Below are 18,653 nucleotides of genomic sequence, written 5' to 3'. Positions count from 1 at the left end.
TAAAGCTGGAAAGTTATGCAGTACATGTAAGTGTTTTCTCCTTGACTATCCATTGTTTGTTTGTGAATTGATTAGGTCATTGGAGATTGCACGCTTTTATATGTGCTTAACGTCAAAGATAAAATCAATGGGACGGCGACGCCTCCTGAAACGTCGCAAATTAATTCCAAGGAGGAGGATGTCGCGTTCCCGAGGCAAGGGAAGGGACTCGAGACATGACAAAATACATGGAAGTCTTACCACTACAATGGGCTTTGGTCTTCCCAACATAGAATTTTTCAGCATACACCATAATCAGTTTGTTGGATTAATCCCTCTGTAGATAGCGAATAATGCCACAACTCTGCAGATACTTCAACTTGGATCCAACAAACTCTCAAGAAAAGTACTTCTTTCGAAAGTTTGCGTAACCTTCAAAAGTTGACCATAAGCTCTAACAACCTTGGAAATGGGGGATCTTGTGAATTAAGCTTCCTTTGTTCATTAACTAATATCACTGGCTTACCCGTGTTGAATATTCTGAGTAACAAACTTGGTGGGCTGTTCCCGGGATGCATTAGTAATTACTCCATAACTATCACAAAATTGGCATTAGGCTTAAATCCTATTATTGGCGAGATTCCTAAAGCAATTGGCAATCTTGTGAACTTGGAAGTCTTGTGGATAGCTTACACCAGTATTTCAGGTGCTATCCTGTTTGAGATGGGAAATCTTCAAAATCTAACAGATCTTGAACTCTCCACAAACAATCTATCGGGGGTGATTCCATCCTCTTTGCAGAAGATGAAGAAATTGATTCTTTTATATCTTGATGGGAATAACTTTCATAAATACATTCCTTCACATCTACATAAATTTCAAAATCGGATGGATCTTGATCTTTTTAACAACAATCTCAGTGGTTCCATATTCCCAGTAGTTAAAACTCTATTCTTTTTGAACTTGTCTCACAACCATTTGAATGGGGCCCTTCCAGCATAAGTAAGAAAAATGGACCATCTAGTTGCTTTGGACATTTCAAGCAACATGTTCAGTGGTGAAATTCCGAGCACTTTAAGCGAACCTTTAGTAGACTCAAAGTCAATGACAATTTCTTCGTCCTCATCGGGAGGTTGGGAGACGTAGCAGGAGGACTTCATCACCTATGCAAACGCGAGGCAAATGCTTCTCTAACGTATCGTGAGGTTGGTAGATCGAGTACTTATATAGGCTATGAATAGTTTAGACCGTGAAGAATGAAGGTGTGTTTCAATGTTCCCTTGAAACGAAAGCTGGCATATAAGAAACGAAATATTAGGGATGATGCTGTCATCTATACAGCTATACTGTATAAAAGAAAGGCATACATGCGAGCCTGTATATGTCTCTTAAAGCTATGTGAGCAAGTACATCTATCCTTTTCCTCTTTTACGCTACCTAATTAGTTCAATCTATAAATAAAAGTAGACATCATGCCTGCACGTCCTGCACAATACCAATGTCTATTGAGAAAGACCTTTTTTCTTTCCCTAAAACAACTCTAAATGATTCTACTCTTACTGTTATAGAAATCATGAGCTAAAATATACTTAAAATGAAATTATCGTAATTTATATACATTATACTTAAAATGATACCATAGCATATGTTGATTTAGAAAAAAATGATTGAAATGAAAAGATGCAATAGTACAATTACAAAGAGAATTTATGGAGAGAATTGTGGGTGGCCGACCACAACGAGCTACCATCATTGTAGTGGTTAGCTCGATGGTGGTGGAGGTGATCGCATGCCCGCGACAACCATTGTGGTGGTAATTGCATCTTTTCAGATGATCACTTTGAGCTGAACTGTTAGTAAAATCTTACATCATTTATATACATGTATATAAGGTACATTATTATAATGCCTTTAAGTGATATGAGATTGTACTAATACTCTCTTTCCTTTAAGCCCCTCGTGCACATGTGTTTAACTCGGCTTGACTATTATGAAACACACATGATTCCTATTTGGCGTGAGCCACTTAAAGTGCTAAAGTCTAAAGTATTCACCTATGCTTTGGTACTATGTCATAGTATTTAGCGCAAAAGCTTACGCTAGCAATGGAAAAACCACATGTAAACACAACACTTTATAACCACGCATTTTATCGATGTGAAATTACATCAACAATCATGACATAAACATGGAAAATCATATCCATAGCTAAATCTTAATATTGATCCCAACCTACGTTAGTGACCATAGTCACAGTGGTTACTGGTTATCAATGATTACCATTTGTTGTGGCCATCTATCAACAAGACAACCACCATCGCGATGGACACCTATCAAGGACGACCATCAGACAATGGTCCTCATCCAAGGCAACCAATTGGACTTGTGGGGAAATTTAAATATAAATTTTCTAAAATACACGTACCTTAAGTTACTTTTACAATGGAAACTACAAAAAGAAGAGGACTATAACACCCAATTTTTTTTTAAAAATATTGATGTGGTTGACTAGTCACTGTTAAATGGTGAAGTGGTGCCGACATGGAGTCTTCCATCACTTTTTTGAAAAATATAATATGGCACAAATGTAGAAGAAAGCAACCCCCGGTCACTTGGAGGCACTCAACAGAATTTCAATGATTTTCGCTCACCTGGAAATAGGATTAGATGGGTCCCCATAGGTTTTCTCAAAATATAATTTATAATCGAGGAAGAAATCATTATTGTATTTATTATTGTTTACTTTCGAAGAAAATTACTTTATTTCAAAATTAACTTCTAATTCATAAGAAACAATGGTCAAGTGTCACTTGATCATGTGTTACCCATAGCAATAGTCTTAATTCTAGTTACTAAAGAATCCTTCTAGAGTAACTTGATATAAGCAAAAAGTACGAGGAGCCATTTGAAAGCGCAATGATTTCATTATTAGTCACAAAGCCAATATTTATTGTCTTTTTTTTTTTCATGTTTCAACTTGAATTGATCTTTCTTATGACATTAACTTTTTTTTTTTGGTAGTGATTATATTATTTCACTTGCGATTATCTATATTTTGGTATGTGGTTTATTCTAAAATTATCTTTTTTTCTTATGTTATTTTTCTTTTTAAAATGAAGGAATCTCATGGGATTTGAGGAAATCCCCCAAAATGAGATTTTCCAGTTTTAACAGGTTTCCTTCAAATAATTTGATGTGAAGACCCACCGAATTTGAGGTGGAGAACCCATTGTTTGAATTGTGGAATATAACAGCACCGTCAGCTACTCTTTTCCCTTTTACTATAGTTTTGGCAAGTCACTAATAAGTTAAAAAAATAATAATAATAATAAAAATAAAAACACTGATCATTTTCCTGATCAACAATTTTTTTGCACTTATCAACACTTATTAAAATTTACCAAATCAACATGATCAAATCGTATTGGCCCATCAAGCACTCTCATCTTATTGCTTTACTTCAACTTCATGGCATAACAGTGACGGGGAAGTCATCAATCATGATCAAATCTCCAAATAATGCAAAATTCATTCAGAACTAGACAACAAACTAGAAGGAAAGGAGTGGACTGAGTTAAATTTTATGTAGGAAGCTCTGATTTAGCAATTCCAAAAATCAACCAGTCCACAATTCTAGAATACACTTTATTTTTTTCCCCTCTTCCACATGTGTTACATTATCATAAATCTGCAAAAAGGTTGTATGTCTTGGAATCTACAGCAATAAGCCTCAAGGCCGCAATTGCTGCTGCAACTGACATACACCCGAAGAAACAGACATTAAGCCAATGCCATGACTTCTGTAAGGAAGGCATTTTGTTCTGCTTCGCCATCAAATACATGTGGTTGGCGAGGATGAACGTGAGAGGGAACGTGCTTATCGCCCCAGTGAGGCTCTCGAAGTCGCCAAGGAAAGGGAGGAGGGCGGCAACCAGCGTGTTTATGGTGAGATATCCGCCTCTCACAAGAATTCTAAACGACAAGTTCTTGAATTTCAAAGGGCTCCCGGTAATGCCGAAGCGGGTGTCCATGTACTCGTACATTGGACTAGCAAATATCTGCAGAAGACAAAGGACGATAAAAAGGGTCATAGCTAGACTAAAGATGAAGAAAATTGTAGCGTCTCAATGTAACTTTGCTAAAACACAAGGATAGGTGCAATGTAAATATGGAGATAGTGAAAAAAAAAATTGAACAGGGCAAGAGGAAATACATGCAAAGAAATGACCGTTTGCAGGAAGGCGGAAATGTTGGCTAATGCCTTCACCCAAACTGGACCGCTGACACTATTGAGCAAATAGGACGAGGTTGAGGACCCATATGCCCAATATCCGACAAATGTGACTGCATACATCGGTAAACATCCAACGGTGAACTGAAAGTAGAGAGCTTTCAGCATGTTCTTCACAGCAGGCTCTCTCACCGTTGCCTGTCAGATACACAAAACAACGAACACTGAGGCACGTGTGTACATTGTAGATTTGATGGCAGAAGAAAATTTAAGCAGCATCTCTCCATCTAGCAGATGTTGGACAAAAATTTCAGCAATGTTCATGGGAATGGAGAATCGCCATTGAATGGCTAGACAAAGAAAAATATTTCAATCATAGTTGACTATAATAGAATCAGACTGTGCTCCGTCTAAAATGATCAGAAGAGACATAAGGTCATTCCCAAGTATAGTAATCAATTCTATTGACTACTTGATCTAAACTCAAGCAAACAAAGATTTTTTCCATGCTTGTCCTGTAAACTTCTCTTTTCTCTTTAAAGGTCAAGGATTCAACTTTAAAGAGTACCTGAATCTCTGGAAGCATTCCTGTATTATAGGCAAAAACAAGATTTGCTGTAGCACCGATGGTGGTAAAGATTTTGCTTGTTTTATCCCCTGGTATGCTATAATCTCTGGCTGGAGAATTAAGGCCTATAAAACCAAGAACAACTTTTAGAATTTCCATGTCATCAAGAGAGCTTTTTCTTCAGAAAATACCATAAACTTGCGTCATATTTCCACCACATAACACAGTCCGCAAAATATTATAGTTAAGATGTTACAGTAGACATGGCTTGATTGCAGTTGGAGGCATTCAACCAAAAGAAGATAACCTATTCATGGCAAACTATAGAGCTAGATGTGATAGCCTTTAAAAAGGCATTTCCTTCAACCATTCATTGGTCAATTGCAACAAGTTCAAGGAGAGAGAATTGCAGCAATTTTCATTTGACAATATGTATAATCAACTAATGGGTAATTAGGAAACTAAAGGTAAGAAACCAGGCATATACAGCAGCTATTTCTGAGAAACTTCAACAAATATACATGGAAGATCAGATTACTTAGACACAAAAAGGACAGATGGTGCTATGCTCGGCACTGAAAATAGTTTTCCATTTTCAGTTTTTCTTTCCAAATCCTTTCCTTTGATTAAAAGATGTGGCGGTTTCATATTAGCCCATTCTAGTACATACTAGGCAAACTACATAGCTAAAACTTCCAGATTCAATGCACATGCAAGCACAATTTCAGGCCAAGGACAGAGGCAAAAGAAAAGCCCGGGGGGCCTAATAGGCTAATTATGGAATACAGTGCATCAATAGGATACTGTAACAATATAAGTAAAAAATGTTAATTTACCATCTCGTAGAGCCAGTACAAATGCAGTAACGATGTACACCAGACTGAGGACTGTGGAAACTCCCAGCCACACCCTCAAAGCTGATAAATAAGGTATCCCGATGGCAAACAAGGCACAGACAAAACCCGTTATGGCAATGAAGTAAGGAAGCTTCATCACATGGTCATCCCGGAAGAGAACATAAACCGCCTGCATAATGAAGATGAGGACATAAATACAAGTATTACACCAAGTGATCAGAAAACCAAGAGCAAAAAGTCTAGATGGAAGGAAAAAAATCCACATATTTGAATTAAAGAAAAGTAACAGATTTATCATGTGGAGAGAAGAACAATTCAAAACAGCAGGGACCATGGGACTTTTGTCCTGTTTTGTGCAAAATTGAATGATTCTTTGATTTACTTGTGACAGAGTTCAACAGTAAGAAAAACTTTTAGCAAGTAGATTTTCCTTCCACTTGATTTTACCTTCAGAGCCTCACCAGCCAAAATGATAAATCCAGTGTTAATCATGAAGAGATTAACATACTGTAATCCCCATGTAAGAGAATAAGCTTTCCTACCTGCAGCAGGCCAGAAAAGAATAAGGTTCATTTCCACATCAGGAGTAATGAGAGATAATAAAGATTCATCCTGTTTGCTCTCACACCATATATATGTCCAGCAAGGTCTCTATATCTAATGTGCCTCTTTCCACCAAATTCATGAAGCTTGGCAATGAGAACATTCGCGTTCAGCGAAATAGCTGCTGCAGCAATTAATCCAAGTACTCCAGGGACCCAGCCAAGAGGAACCATGATGGTTCCTGAATATCCAAGAACAAAAACACTGTTGACACTAGTTGTTAGGACGAATGCTGCCTGGGCCCATGAATCTGCAGCATGCCAGGGAAAGCTAATCGGAAACGTGAAATATTAATCAAAATAAGCTACAATTATCAACATGACCAAACATGGAAGAAAAGATAAATGTTGAGCTTTCATATAGTAATCAATATACTAGGCATAAGGCCAAGCATGCCCTCGCTTCTTCCAATACCGTTGATTGGTTAAAATTCAGGAAGTGGCCAATTCATGATTCCTTCCTCCTCAGCTCTTCCCTCAAATCCAAACAGAATACCACGCGGGTGCAGCCATGTACAAAAAAAATCACGAAAGAATAGCATTTCTCCTGCAGAACAACAGAACGCCCAGAGACAACTTACATCTACTCCACAGATTGAAACGTCACCCTTTTTACCTCCAATCCTCCTCTTCTAACTCATGAAAGCAGCCCAACATTCCACAAGAAATTAAGAACAGCGCAACATTCGACAAGATATTAAGTTCAATGTTTTCGGAAGGTGCCCTTTTTCCATGAAGTGCTGACTAGAAAGTACAACGTGCGGATCCCTCAGAAAGACCTTTGTTTACCTTCCAAAGGAGAAACATGCACAAACACAGCTAAAAAATCAAAGGAACCCGATTGCAAACATTGGCAAAGGTCCTCTTCAAAGAGCAAGCCAAAGGAAAAACGCCAGAAAAAATCCCACTTTTTCCCCCCTACAGAAATTACATGCTAGCCAACCCAATCCAAACCTGTAGATAAAGGCCGAGGAAAAAAGAAAACAGGAACGAGAATGATCACGTTCCTACCGTACCTCTGCTAATGAGATGCGCAGTTTCCGGGATCTCGACGCCCTCGAAATGCTCATCGCCATCGGCCTTCCTCGAACCCACCTCGCCGCCTGCCTCCATCGTCATTTGCTCTTCCCCTCCTTCCTCGCCAACTTCACCACCGCTTTCCAGGAGCTGTTCCTCCGCCTCCTCCAAAATGCCGGTTCTCGTCGACAGAGCCAGCGTATCCAGCCCCGGCTACCCCCACTCCCGTATTTAAAGCGAGAATTAATCACAGCCAGCGAAAAAAATCCCACCCCTCCAAAAAAGAGAAACCCAGCCCAAAATAAAAAAGTTGCCCAATGAGAATCCGAGAAAATTAAAACATCATCCTCAGATTCAAAAAGCGACCCCCTCTCGAGTCTTTCGCTCTCCGTCGCACCCTGCATCATGCATGGTATCCCATCACACAGAGAAACAAAGAGAGAGACAGGGAGAGAAAGAGAGGGAAAGAATCGTGCCCACTACCGAAAAACAAAAGCGGTGTGTCGGGAGATTGGTTCACAGAGAGCTCCTGAATTTTCCGTGTCGGTAACAAGGATAGCTACGTGGGGACCACTGACCGTTTCGGTGGTGCTCGCAGGTTCACGGCGGGGGTTGGCTTTTCGGGTTTTCCGAGGCCGATGCGGGGAGCGGGTCCGGTCGATCCTCGCGATCTGACGGGCGATCGGGCGCCACGTCGTGCGGAGCGTCCGGATGCTCTGCGCGCACCTTGCAGGAGAATGTCTCAGGTCTGCCAACGGGAATCGAGCATGGTGGCTAAAGCCGAGAACGATGTAAGTGAAGTGCAAGTTCTCACGTGTAGCCCCCCCACACGTTTATCATTCTTACTTTACTGCTCCTTAGTTTTACTTTTTTGTTTGATATGCAGTAGTGCTGTTTCTGACGCAGGCGGTACGCTGATAGAAAGCCGACACGTGCGGAAGAGACAAAGAGTGAGCAAGAAGATATTTCATTTGATTTTGGATTTCTCGACATTCCAACTTATCAAAAACGATTTACAGATGCGTACGTAGGAATATTAGTATTTTAGTGAACCAAGGTGGTTGGTTGATTGGATGACTTATGGAGGAAAGACTCCTCATTTGATTTTTGGAGAGAGATGAAATATACTGATTCCCTCTTTTTTCCTCTTATTTTATTTCATATGTTCTCCATCTTTTGTATCGGTAATTAGTAAGTCATGTATTGTTGTAATTGAATGTCATATAGAACACACCATAAAAGTAACTCTTTACGATCCATGGAATTGCACAAACTTTGGCTATGTAATTAGGGAAAAAAAAATCTACATCAAAACTCGAAAGATGGTAGGGACATCATGACCGTGCTTGACTATCTTTTCCTTTTTTGTTTGTTATGCAGTACTGCTCTTCTGAGACAAAAGTCACATCAATAGAAAATCGACTTGTGCGGAAAAGACAGAGAGTGGGGAAGTAGATATTTCATTTGAAATTGGATTTTCTATATTTCAACTAATCAAAAAGATTCATGGACATGTACGAGGGAATATTAGCATTTTGGTAAGCCGACTTGGTTAGTTGATTGATGACTTACGGAGGAAAGATTCCTCCTTTGATTTTCGGGAGAGAGATGAAATACGAGAATAAATAATTTCCTTTTTTTCCTCTTATTTTATTTTATATATTCTTCTTCTTTTGTATAGATTATTACTAAATCATGCGTCAAATAATGATTCAATGTCAAATAGGTATTATATCAGTAACTTTCCGTAATTCATGGGATTGCACAATCTTTCACTATGCAAATTAAGAAGTGCATTCATTTCTCTTTATTATACTTTGTCAAGAGAAATAAATTTCCATCAAAATTCGAAAAGATGGTAGGGACATCATGATCGTGCTTTAGTATCTTTTACTCCCTGGGGCTTGCGTTTGGAACCTGTTTATCCGCGAAAAAGAAAAAAAAATCACATTTGCACAGCGGCCATCTGATCAATCAAGCTCGTTTTTTAGAAGGAGAGACCCGGGGGGAAAGAACTAATGGAGATGCCAGATTCGTCAACGAGAAACAGGTGGTGGGCTGTGGAGGTTGTCATCCATAAATGGAGAAGAAAAAGTTGCAGGTGAACTCTGAAGCTAGAGAAGGAGCATGCTTGACGCAATGGGACAAGACGAAGTGATCCCTGAATTGAGCTTCTCTCGCGTCAAACGTTGGTGCAGTTGAGAAGGACATGAACCCGCCATTGAGAGAGAGAGATAGAGATAGAGGTGGAGGGCTGGGGCTGTTCCATTGACCTACATCACCATTGCCGTGCCGCCCATGAGAACGGTGCTTTTTACGTGGCAACTGGCAATCATCGTATCATGGGACGATGATCCATTGAAAAAAAGTCGCTCATTACCTAACGAAGGTTACCAAGTTGGATTAAAATGCAAAAAGTTACTCAGATGTATATCACGCGAATAATGTGATTAATCAATAACACAACATCAATGTAGCAAGCATGGTGTCCTTTTTCAGTTCAAAGCGTGTATAATAATCATTCTATTTCTCTGTTTTTTCCATTTTTTTGTTTTTGAAAATAAGTTTATTATAGAATTCCGTTTAGTAACATAATTTCATTTTTCTATATCCGAAACATAATTTTAATCTAGAGATAGATTTGAAAAAGAAACGAGAAATTAAAAAAAAAAATTAATTTTCTGTATTTTGAATAGAAATAGAAATAAAAACTCTCATCATCACTCACCGCCCGTCTACGATTTCAATGTTGATGTTTTCAATTCGATTGATTAAAGTGGAGCATAATGAATGAAAAGAATATGTGAGAGGGATATTTAAGAAGGCCTATCATATGAAAATCTGTTCCAAATCGAAAAAATTGTGTTATTATCAAACATGTATCTCTGTTTAGAAACTTGTCTAGAGAATAGATCAAAAATTGTTCCTAAGAATAAAATGGTTATTATTTGCATCCTCAATCCCAATCCAAATATAAATTGGTAGAAGAAAAATTTATTCTAATAAAACTTTCATAATGCATACAAATATCGCTCGCAAGAAGACAAAATATCTAACACTTACTGGAGTGTCAATTCGAGTGGTCCTTTTCTTCCACATCATGGAGGGAAACATTGATGTGGCTTATCGATATTCAAAGTCCATCGTTACCTCTGATTTCTTTAGTCTCAAATGAGTACACTTTGGAGATAATTGATGTCATATCATGCATTACCAATCTCAAATTATTGCGCTTCCTATGTTTGGACCGTTGTTTTAAAATAATGAAGCAATGCAAGTGGCACAAATCCACCAACGGTCACGGACGGACAACGCCCTCCACTTCCAAAAAGGAAGAGCACCATTGTTGATGTTCGCGGTGACGCTATACATACTTTCTGTAAAGAAGAAAAAAGAGAGTATTACATTATTGTTGCGGTACTATTCTGAATAGCTCGACGAGTCGAAAGAAGATGCTCAAGTTTTTTGCTGGATATATCTTTCTTCGAATGCCGGGGGAGAAGCTTTTCTAAGGCAAAGTGCCGTCTTTTCGAGGTCGCATGGGTCCGCAGCTTGATATTATATTATACAGCAGGGAATAATTGTTCCACTTCTAAATCTGCTTTAATTTGGTACAGAGCAGCAAGAATATGAGCATTAATCTTTTGTTACCCTTAAATTAAAGAACAGTGTGAAGTTTCAAGAGCCATCATGAAAGGAGGAAAGATGGTCACAGAAAAGCACCATCCCTGGGTTAAGACATTGGCATATTCTGCTGCAGGTGCTTGATGGAGTAAGAAGCGATGTACGCGTACATCAGGTTCCCCTTTCTGGTGAAATAAGTCAGATCAGTTCGCCTTAGCGGTGAAATAAGTCTGATCAATTCTCGTCGTCAGGGCAGACGTTCCAAATCTACAGGGCACGGTGAAGAATTACTGTCTTCTTCGGATAACATGACATTTAGGCACCTAACTTGTATGCCTCTTGTGATTCCTTTTCCGTGAAGCCCCCAAACCTGGAGGAGACAATGAACCCTTAACCAGTAACAGAGCGAAATCGACACACAGGACCATCCACAGAGAAGGATTTTTCGCTTTCTTGAGGGATCGAATTCTAAACTCCGAGCTACGTGTCCCAAGCCTCTTCCCGCTCGCGACTACTAATAGGCCGACTGGCTAGGGTCTTGGAGAATGATCTTTAACAAAATGCTCGGACAGGAACAGGGCAACAACCGCACGATAGCCACTCAGATATTCAAAACCAATTATTGAGATTGTCCGGTTGTCTTTACTATCGGACAGAGAGCAACGAAACAGGACAAGTTGGTAGTTGCGAATGTGCTCTTCTTGCACCGATGAGAGTGGCGGATGGCAACCGGCCCAAGAATATCTGCAAATAGAGACGTCCCTTCAAGGACCAGCAAGGAGGAGGAATTTACATCTTGGTTGGTATAGGGCCATAGGAGCGGCACAGACACCGTGACCTCTCTTATTTTTCTTGTTCTTTCGCCACAGATGGTACTCCTTTCATCTCTCGTTCTTTTTTTTTTTTCATAACGTTTCTTGGTTCAGCAAGAAGGGCTTCTAGGAGCCCTCAAGCCACCAATACCCCCTAGTAGCGCGTCGTACTCGAGCATATCTCGTTTTAACTCCTATATGAAGTATCCAAATACGGTATACATCTATTTATCAACGACTATCAATCCTGTAAAGAACAGTTTTTCGATCTGCCCCCTCAACAAGACTCGAGGTATTTATTTTTCTAGTGGGCCTTGTGAGCCCACTCTCCCCACGGGCAAATTTCAAACTCAACATTCTTCTCCCTAAGGCCCGCAAATGGACACAGGCCCATACACCCACCACAGCTCATCACTGATGAGTCATCAGCCGTTAGGATATTTCAAATATCTTGACATAGCAAACTCCACTAATTTTATATATATCATATGATTACTCATAAGTAATTGGTGCAACAAAAGATCCGTGGATCGAAATTTACATTTTATTTTTTATTTTTGCCCTCGGACTGACTGAAAATCATGAGAAGGGGAAACAGAGAATAAGAAGTCGACCGAATCAAATTCGCATTCAGATGAAAACTTACTCATCTCACCCAAAAAGCAGAAAAGGAACTTGATTAGCCTCGTATTATTCGCCAAAAGGTAAGAACAAGGCAATGGCTGCAAGCAACATTCATCATAGCGTCACAGCTGAGGCGATCCTAACTAAATTCTCGATGTTTATTCCAATCTCAACCCACAAACTGCCCTGACGATCATTGATAAATAAGAAAGGGTAAAACTACGGCTTCAGTGAATAACATCGTTCTTTCAAATCCTAAAATGACTACACTTGCGTAGAAGGTTTGTATCTCCACTAAAATTGCCATGTTCACCAGAAGCCACCACACTAGCTAGCGCTAACGACCTACATAGCGGAGCCTGTTTCGACTTGTCCATATAGAGAACAACAAATTCTCATGGACTAGCCATATTTTTTTCCTACAACATGTTGGAAGTTTCCTCAGGGGCTGCAGAAGCAGAGATTGGATGTCAAGTGCACCAGAGAAGTGTTACGAACAAAGCCAGGCTCAGTAAAAAGGGAAGGTGAAAGAATAAGTGAAATGCTTAGAGCAAGATGGGAAAGAAGTTGAAGACGAAAAGGTGATGCATCTAAACATTTGTAAGCAGATGGAAAACAAGAACATGAAATTTCCGCAGCTACAGAAAATGCATTGATTTCTCTTGGCATAGTCCCAAGGAAAGGATAACTCAGTTCACACGATCACAAACCCACTACTAGCAGCTACACACCGCGGTTTCTATTCATACGTGGACACCTAGACATATTCGCGTAATTCCTTTCACAGAAGGAGCTACGAGTTCACTAGATCCATAAAGCACAAAATGAACAATACCCAAGACTAGCATGTACAAAATTAAGCAATCAGCTCATAGCTCAATGCTTACCACCTTCGACGTCCTTCCCTGCGACCACATTGATCTTTTCATACTTGAAGTCCGCAGGACGCACGGGACATTCTGCCGGAAATACAGTGTGCCTATTAGCAACAATTGCCCACAGAAAGAGCCCCAAGAATGCCAACAATGCTCCACACCCCGTGGCGAAAATTACCCTGCCAAGAATCGCCAAGGGACAATTGCCTCTCTTGCGCAGCTTCCCGTGCTCGCTAGAATAGCCGTGTGGTCTAGCAGGCAAAGAATGCATCGACATCGGAATTTTCCTAGGCTTAAACCTCCATGAGTATACACTAATAGTCTGCGATGAATTCCCATTTGCCGAGCTTATACCGACATAAACATCCTCGCCCTTCCACATTCGCAACAAGTCAATCGAGTATGCGATGATTGGATCATATGGCCTTGGATCCCTAAACTTACTCAGCCTAACCTCGAGTCTCTTCGAGCTCCCGTCGTAATCCACCCACGACTTCAATTTCTCCCCACTGCTCAGCGCTAAGCCTACAGACGACGCATTGCAGACGCTAACGGACCTGAAATTGCCCAAATCTACACCTACATGGTTCGCATTCACATCGCCCACTTCCTCATTCATCCAAGCGTCGTACTCAACCCCGACGAACCTGCGATCCCCGGAGAGACCGAACGCTTCCGCTCCGACCCTAAAATCCCTCGGGAACAGCACGAGAGCGAGGCCGTCGGCGTTGCCGGGCGAGATCGAGAAGGCGAACTCGGACGAGAACGACGTCGGAGCGGCCGACCTCGGGTCGGCGAACCGGAAGGGCTTCGGCCACTGGAGGAAGCCGGAGCTGGAGGCCGAGGGGCGCGTGACCCGCACGTGGGACCCGCCGCCGCCGCCGCCGCCGCCGCCGCCGGCCACCAGAGCGGCGTCGCCGAGGAGGGAGATGCCGTCGTCGAAACCGGGGAGGCCGACTAGGGTTTCGGGCACGAGGACGAGAGGGACGGAGGCCCTGGCCAGGGCGAGCAGGGGGACGACAATGTGGATGATCAGGAGGCGAGAGAAGGCGAGAGCGGAAGGTCTAGACGACATGGTCGCGCTTGAAGCGATCGGGTGCGGGGGTTTCAGTAGCAGAGTGCAGAGAGCAGAGGAAATGCAGGAGGAAAGAAAGAAGCACGAAAGGAACAAGACGAGCGTGGACGATTCGCGCGCGTGGGATTTCGACTTCCCTTTTTAGCGCGTGGGGATGGGAGGACGGATTGAGGAATTTGTTCTGGGCCGTGAGGTGAGAGCCCCGAAAGGCAAAGCTATGCCTGGCCCATTGGTACATGGGCCTTCGGACTTTGCCTGGCCTCGCCATCGACTTTCGCAATGAGGCCGCTCCCCTTGACCCGGTCGATGGGCGGGCCGGACCTCGCACCGGTCCAACATCCTTGGGTATCATCATACGTCGTGATTAGGGGTGAGCATATGTCCCGATTCAATTTGGGAATCAGCCAACAGGAACGAATAGATCGGTTCAAGCCCCATTCTCAAGTGAACTAGGTGGGTTCATGAGTGAAACACTGGGTATTCCAATTGTGCCAACTCAACAAACTACTAGTCTACTCATTGTGGGACACGTGTCTCTTGTAGGCTCACTGTTAGAGATCTCTCCTTTTATCTCTCTCTTCTCTTCCCGGTCTCTCTCTCTCCCTCTCATGTAGCCCTAGCTCTACTCTCTCTCTTGGCCGCCTCCACCTTGTCCTTCACCTCTGCCCATTGCCTTGTATGTCGAGCCCCCTCTGACGATGGCTCCATCATTAAGGTCGTTTGCCACCCTTGAGTCCAAGAACAAGCCCAAGTCCCTCGTCGTCATGACCTGCCACCCCAAGCCCTCCCTCAACCCTTGCATTCTTGAGATCCCTTCCGGCTATGATGTCATTATTTCCCTAAATAGGTCATTCACTGCCCCCCTCCCCCTCTTGGGTCCAAGAACAATCCTAAACCCCTTGTGCCCTCTCTCGGCCCCTACATCCTCAAGTTCCTTTGTTGCTCCAAAATCATCGCCTCCCAAGCTAGCTTATGGATTTGGTAGAGTCAAGCCCTCACCAAATCCAATGAAAGACATTCGCCTATGGCCAATTGTCTATGGCCAAAGGGAAAGAAAGGAAAAAATGGTGAAGTAGAGAAACAGAGGTGTGAGAGGAAAGAGACAAAAGGAGAAAATGATTTGACAGTGGACTTGGGAGGGACACATATTGTGTGGTGAGTTGACTAGTAATTTATTGAGCTGGCACAACTTGAATATTTAATATTTTCTCGTGGATTCATGAGTAGAAACCTTGGGGATAGTTATTTTTCTAATTGTTAGCGTAAAATCGATTTTGATTGAGTTCTAATCTAATTTAAAAGATGGATATATAAGTTGTTGCAAAAGAAAGTTGATTCGAGGTAATTTGGGAAGTCTTGAAATGCCTCCACCAATTTGCCAAGATAAGTTAACATATCAATTTTATCAAAATTAGAATTGATATATATTGAAAGTTAAAGAAAATACTTGTGACCTAATTCTTAGGCCTACTTTAATACATGCCTAAAAGTGACTAATTTTAAGGGTGTATAAAAGAATCGAGAACTACCAAGAATCGGACCGAATTGATCCAAAATCGAAAGTTCTCATGGGAATTATCATGATTTTGATTCACTATAACTGGTAAATATTGATGCGGTTTCAAGAGTGGAACTGCTCACTCGAATTGGATTGGACCGGCACACACACATCTCTTTTAATTTTAACGTTGAAATTTTCAAAAATTCTGAACTCCCTCTTTTGTCCTTCTCATGTCATGTCTTTTTGGGTCACTTTTTTTCACGTCTCCCACAAAGTCTCACAATCCCCAAGGTATGTCCTTCCCACCTCTCGCTTTCCCTCTTTCCCCTCATGCCTTCGCTCATGCTCCACCCTCTCCTCGCTGTACTCATCCTCTGCCCCTCGTCTCACCCTCTCCCACCTATACTCGTGCCACCCTATGACTCGTGCCCACCCTTCCTCACCTCTCACTTTCCCTCTCTCTCCTCATCGTCCACCACCATGCCTCCACTCTCGCTCTACCTCATCGTCCCTCTACACATCCTCACTCCTCGTATCGCCCTCTCCCACCTTTGCTCCACCCCACTCAATGGCCCATGCTTGCCCTTCCCCTCCTCCTCTGCCCCTCCCTACCCCCTTCTCTGCCTTCCTAAGCCAACTTCATTGGTTCGATTTCTAAGTGAGTCCATAAAATAACGGGCAATTCCTAGTTCTCATTTTGAGAAATTGGGCCTTAGTAGACGATTTCTGGTTTTAGGATGGGAACCACCCATCATAAAATCGATCACCGCTATTTAATTCTAAATGGTCCCATAATTTTAAAGAAAAGAAATCTAAAATCGATTTTGAATAAATCATAGATTTTTTTTGGAAATTGATTCACATGAATTTGATAATTCCACTTGTGATTAAAAAATCTAAAATCTTCCACGTGGAATTGATTATATTGGGCGGGTTGTACCATAGAGAGAACGGTTCGATCATGCCAGAAATTAAAGTCCATAAATCATAAGCTTAGTGTAGTCGATCTCTCGTACTGACACGGCTTCAAATCTTCTCTCCCTTTGTTAACAAAAACAATTATAAGAGAAGTATCTATTTCATAAAAGACCAATCGCTCAAATCAAAGTTAGAATGCGACTTTAGTTCTCTATTTAACTTCTACATTTCAAATAAAAATGGAGCTTTGCATATTCACATTCAAAGTCGCCCAAAAAGTGTGATCCGATCATAAAGGATCGAGTCGAGGGATGGAATTGGGCGGTGGAGACTTTGTAACAAAGAATTGCAATATCTACAAATTTTTTTCACGGGGGCTCTATCAAATTCTACAGTCCAAGTCCTAGTGTTGGAGATTTCGTAACGGCGATCACAACTTCTACAATTTTTTTTTTCACATGGGTTTTATCGGATTTGATGGTCTAAATCTCACACGATTCAGTATACACCCAGCGTGCGCACCAAAAGTTTCCCCTTTAGGTAGGACGACTTCGACCACTTTCGATTTTCTCATCATAAACTAATTCACTCGAAACTAATTGCTCCACTTGCAATTAATAAATCTAAAATCTTTCATGTGATTTTGGTTAGATCCGGGTGGATTGGACCACAAAAAGAACGGTACAATCATGCTGGAAATTGAAGTCCATAAATTACAAGCTTAGTTTAGTTGATCTCTCCTATTTATGCAGCTTCAAATCTTCTCTCCCTTTGAAACTAGATCAATTGTAAGACGAGTATCTATTTCATAGAAAAACCAATCACTCAACTCAAAGTCAGAAGGTGACTTTCAGTTCTCCAATGTTCGACTTCGACACCTCAAATTGCACATTCATATTCAATATCTCCAAACGCGTTTGATCCGGTTATAAAGGATCCAGTCGAGAAATGAAATTGGTGGCAGAGACTTTGTAATGGTGATTGCAACATTTACAATTTTTTCACGTGAGCACTAGTAGATTCGACGGTCCAAATCTTAGTGCTAGAGACTTTATAACGGCAATTGCAATATCTACAATTTTTTCACGTGGGCTCTATTTTACAAATTTTTTTTTTTTTTTTGGTCAAAGGCCCTATCAGACTCGACGGTCCAAATCTTATAAGATTCAATATACCCAGAGCTACGACCCAAAAAAAGAAAAAAAGAAAAAAAGAAAAAAATACCCAGAGCACGCGCGCACATGAGAGTTTTCCCACTGGGCGGGATTTTTATATATATATTTATTTGGTCGAACTCTAGGCGGGATTGAGAGTCCGACCGCTCTCGGCCTTCTGAAGGGGGGAGCGGAAATGTCCGATTTACCCCTCTCCCTCTCTCTCCAAAGCTCTTCATCTCCGAGCGAGCGATATGCTATCAGCCTTACCATACCAGGCGAGACGAAGAAGAGAAACGGCCGTCTTCCTTCTCTGGCCCCCTCCCTCCCTCCCTCCCTCCCTCCCCCGTCTCGCGCCACGTTGAGGCCCTCCCCCATATGGCAATCCAGCTCAGGAGCGGCTCGCTCCTCATCTCCTCTCCTCCTCCTCCTCGTCGCCGTCCTCATCATCATTGCCACCCTCCTCCCTCATCCCTTTTGGCAGTTCTCTCTTTAATGACCTTCCTCACTTTGCAAGTCCGAAACCGGCAACCATGTCAGCACCCACCCACCACCCTTCCTCCTCCTCCTCCTCCTCCTCCGCTTCGTCTCGCTTCCCTTTCCCTTCTCTCCGCCCCCGCATTCGCAATCGCTCCGTCCGCCAGCCCCAGAGCGAAGGAAGGGACAAAAAAAAAAAAAAAAAAAAAAAAAAAACCAAGAACCGCCGTGCCCCGAACCCTAAGAGCCCGAGAGTGCCGCGATGCGCAGGGCCATGGATTTCGACCTGAACGTCGTCCACCAGGACGAAGGCCGCGACGAGGAGCCGGAGCTGAAGGA

The 18,653-nt window shown here is 41.9% G+C and overlaps 2 protein-coding genes across 3 annotated transcripts; both read right to left on the bottom strand.

Moving 5' to 3' along the window:
* Positions 1-3,480: 3,480 nt before the first annotated feature.
* Positions 3,481-8,023, bottom strand: LOC104454359 (proline transporter 2). Of its 2 annotated transcripts, XM_039317216.1 has the most exons (8): positions 7,738-8,023; positions 7,254-7,652; positions 6,264-6,488; positions 6,083-6,177; positions 5,615-5,804; positions 4,779-4,903; positions 4,193-4,408; positions 3,481-4,037 (listed from the first exon to the last, which is right to left on the bottom strand). In XM_039317216.1, the coding sequence occupies exons 2-8, from the start codon at positions 7,354-7,356 to the stop codon at positions 3,660-3,662; spliced, it is 1,332 nt and encodes a 443-aa protein (XP_039173150.1). In that variant the 5' UTR covers positions 7,357-7,652; positions 7,738-8,023; the 3' UTR covers positions 3,481-3,659. The 2 variants fall into 2 exon arrangements, with proteins under 2 accessions (XP_039173150.1, XP_010067482.1); XM_010069180.3 differs by having other exon boundaries at positions 7,254-8,023.
* A 4,896-nt stretch (positions 8,024-12,919) lies between these two features.
* LOC104454358 (L-type lectin-domain containing receptor kinase VIII.2) lies at positions 12,920-14,372 on the bottom strand. The gene has a single exon (XM_010069177.3). It carries the CDS (start codon positions 14,262-14,264, stop codon positions 13,191-13,193), a length of 1,074 nt encoding a protein of 357 aa, XP_010067479.2. The 5' UTR covers positions 14,265-14,372; the 3' UTR covers positions 12,920-13,190.
* Positions 14,373-18,653: the final 4,281 nt, after the last annotated feature.

Source organism: Eucalyptus grandis, chromosome 7, assembly GCF_016545825.1.
Source record: "Eucalyptus grandis isolate ANBG69807.140 chromosome 7, ASM1654582v1, whole genome shotgun sequence".
NCBI classification, from domain to species: domain Eukaryota; kingdom Viridiplantae; phylum Streptophyta; class Magnoliopsida; order Myrtales; family Myrtaceae; genus Eucalyptus; species Eucalyptus grandis.
Note: the sequence above shows the minus strand (reverse complement) of the source record. Positions and strands in the feature narration are given on the sequence as shown.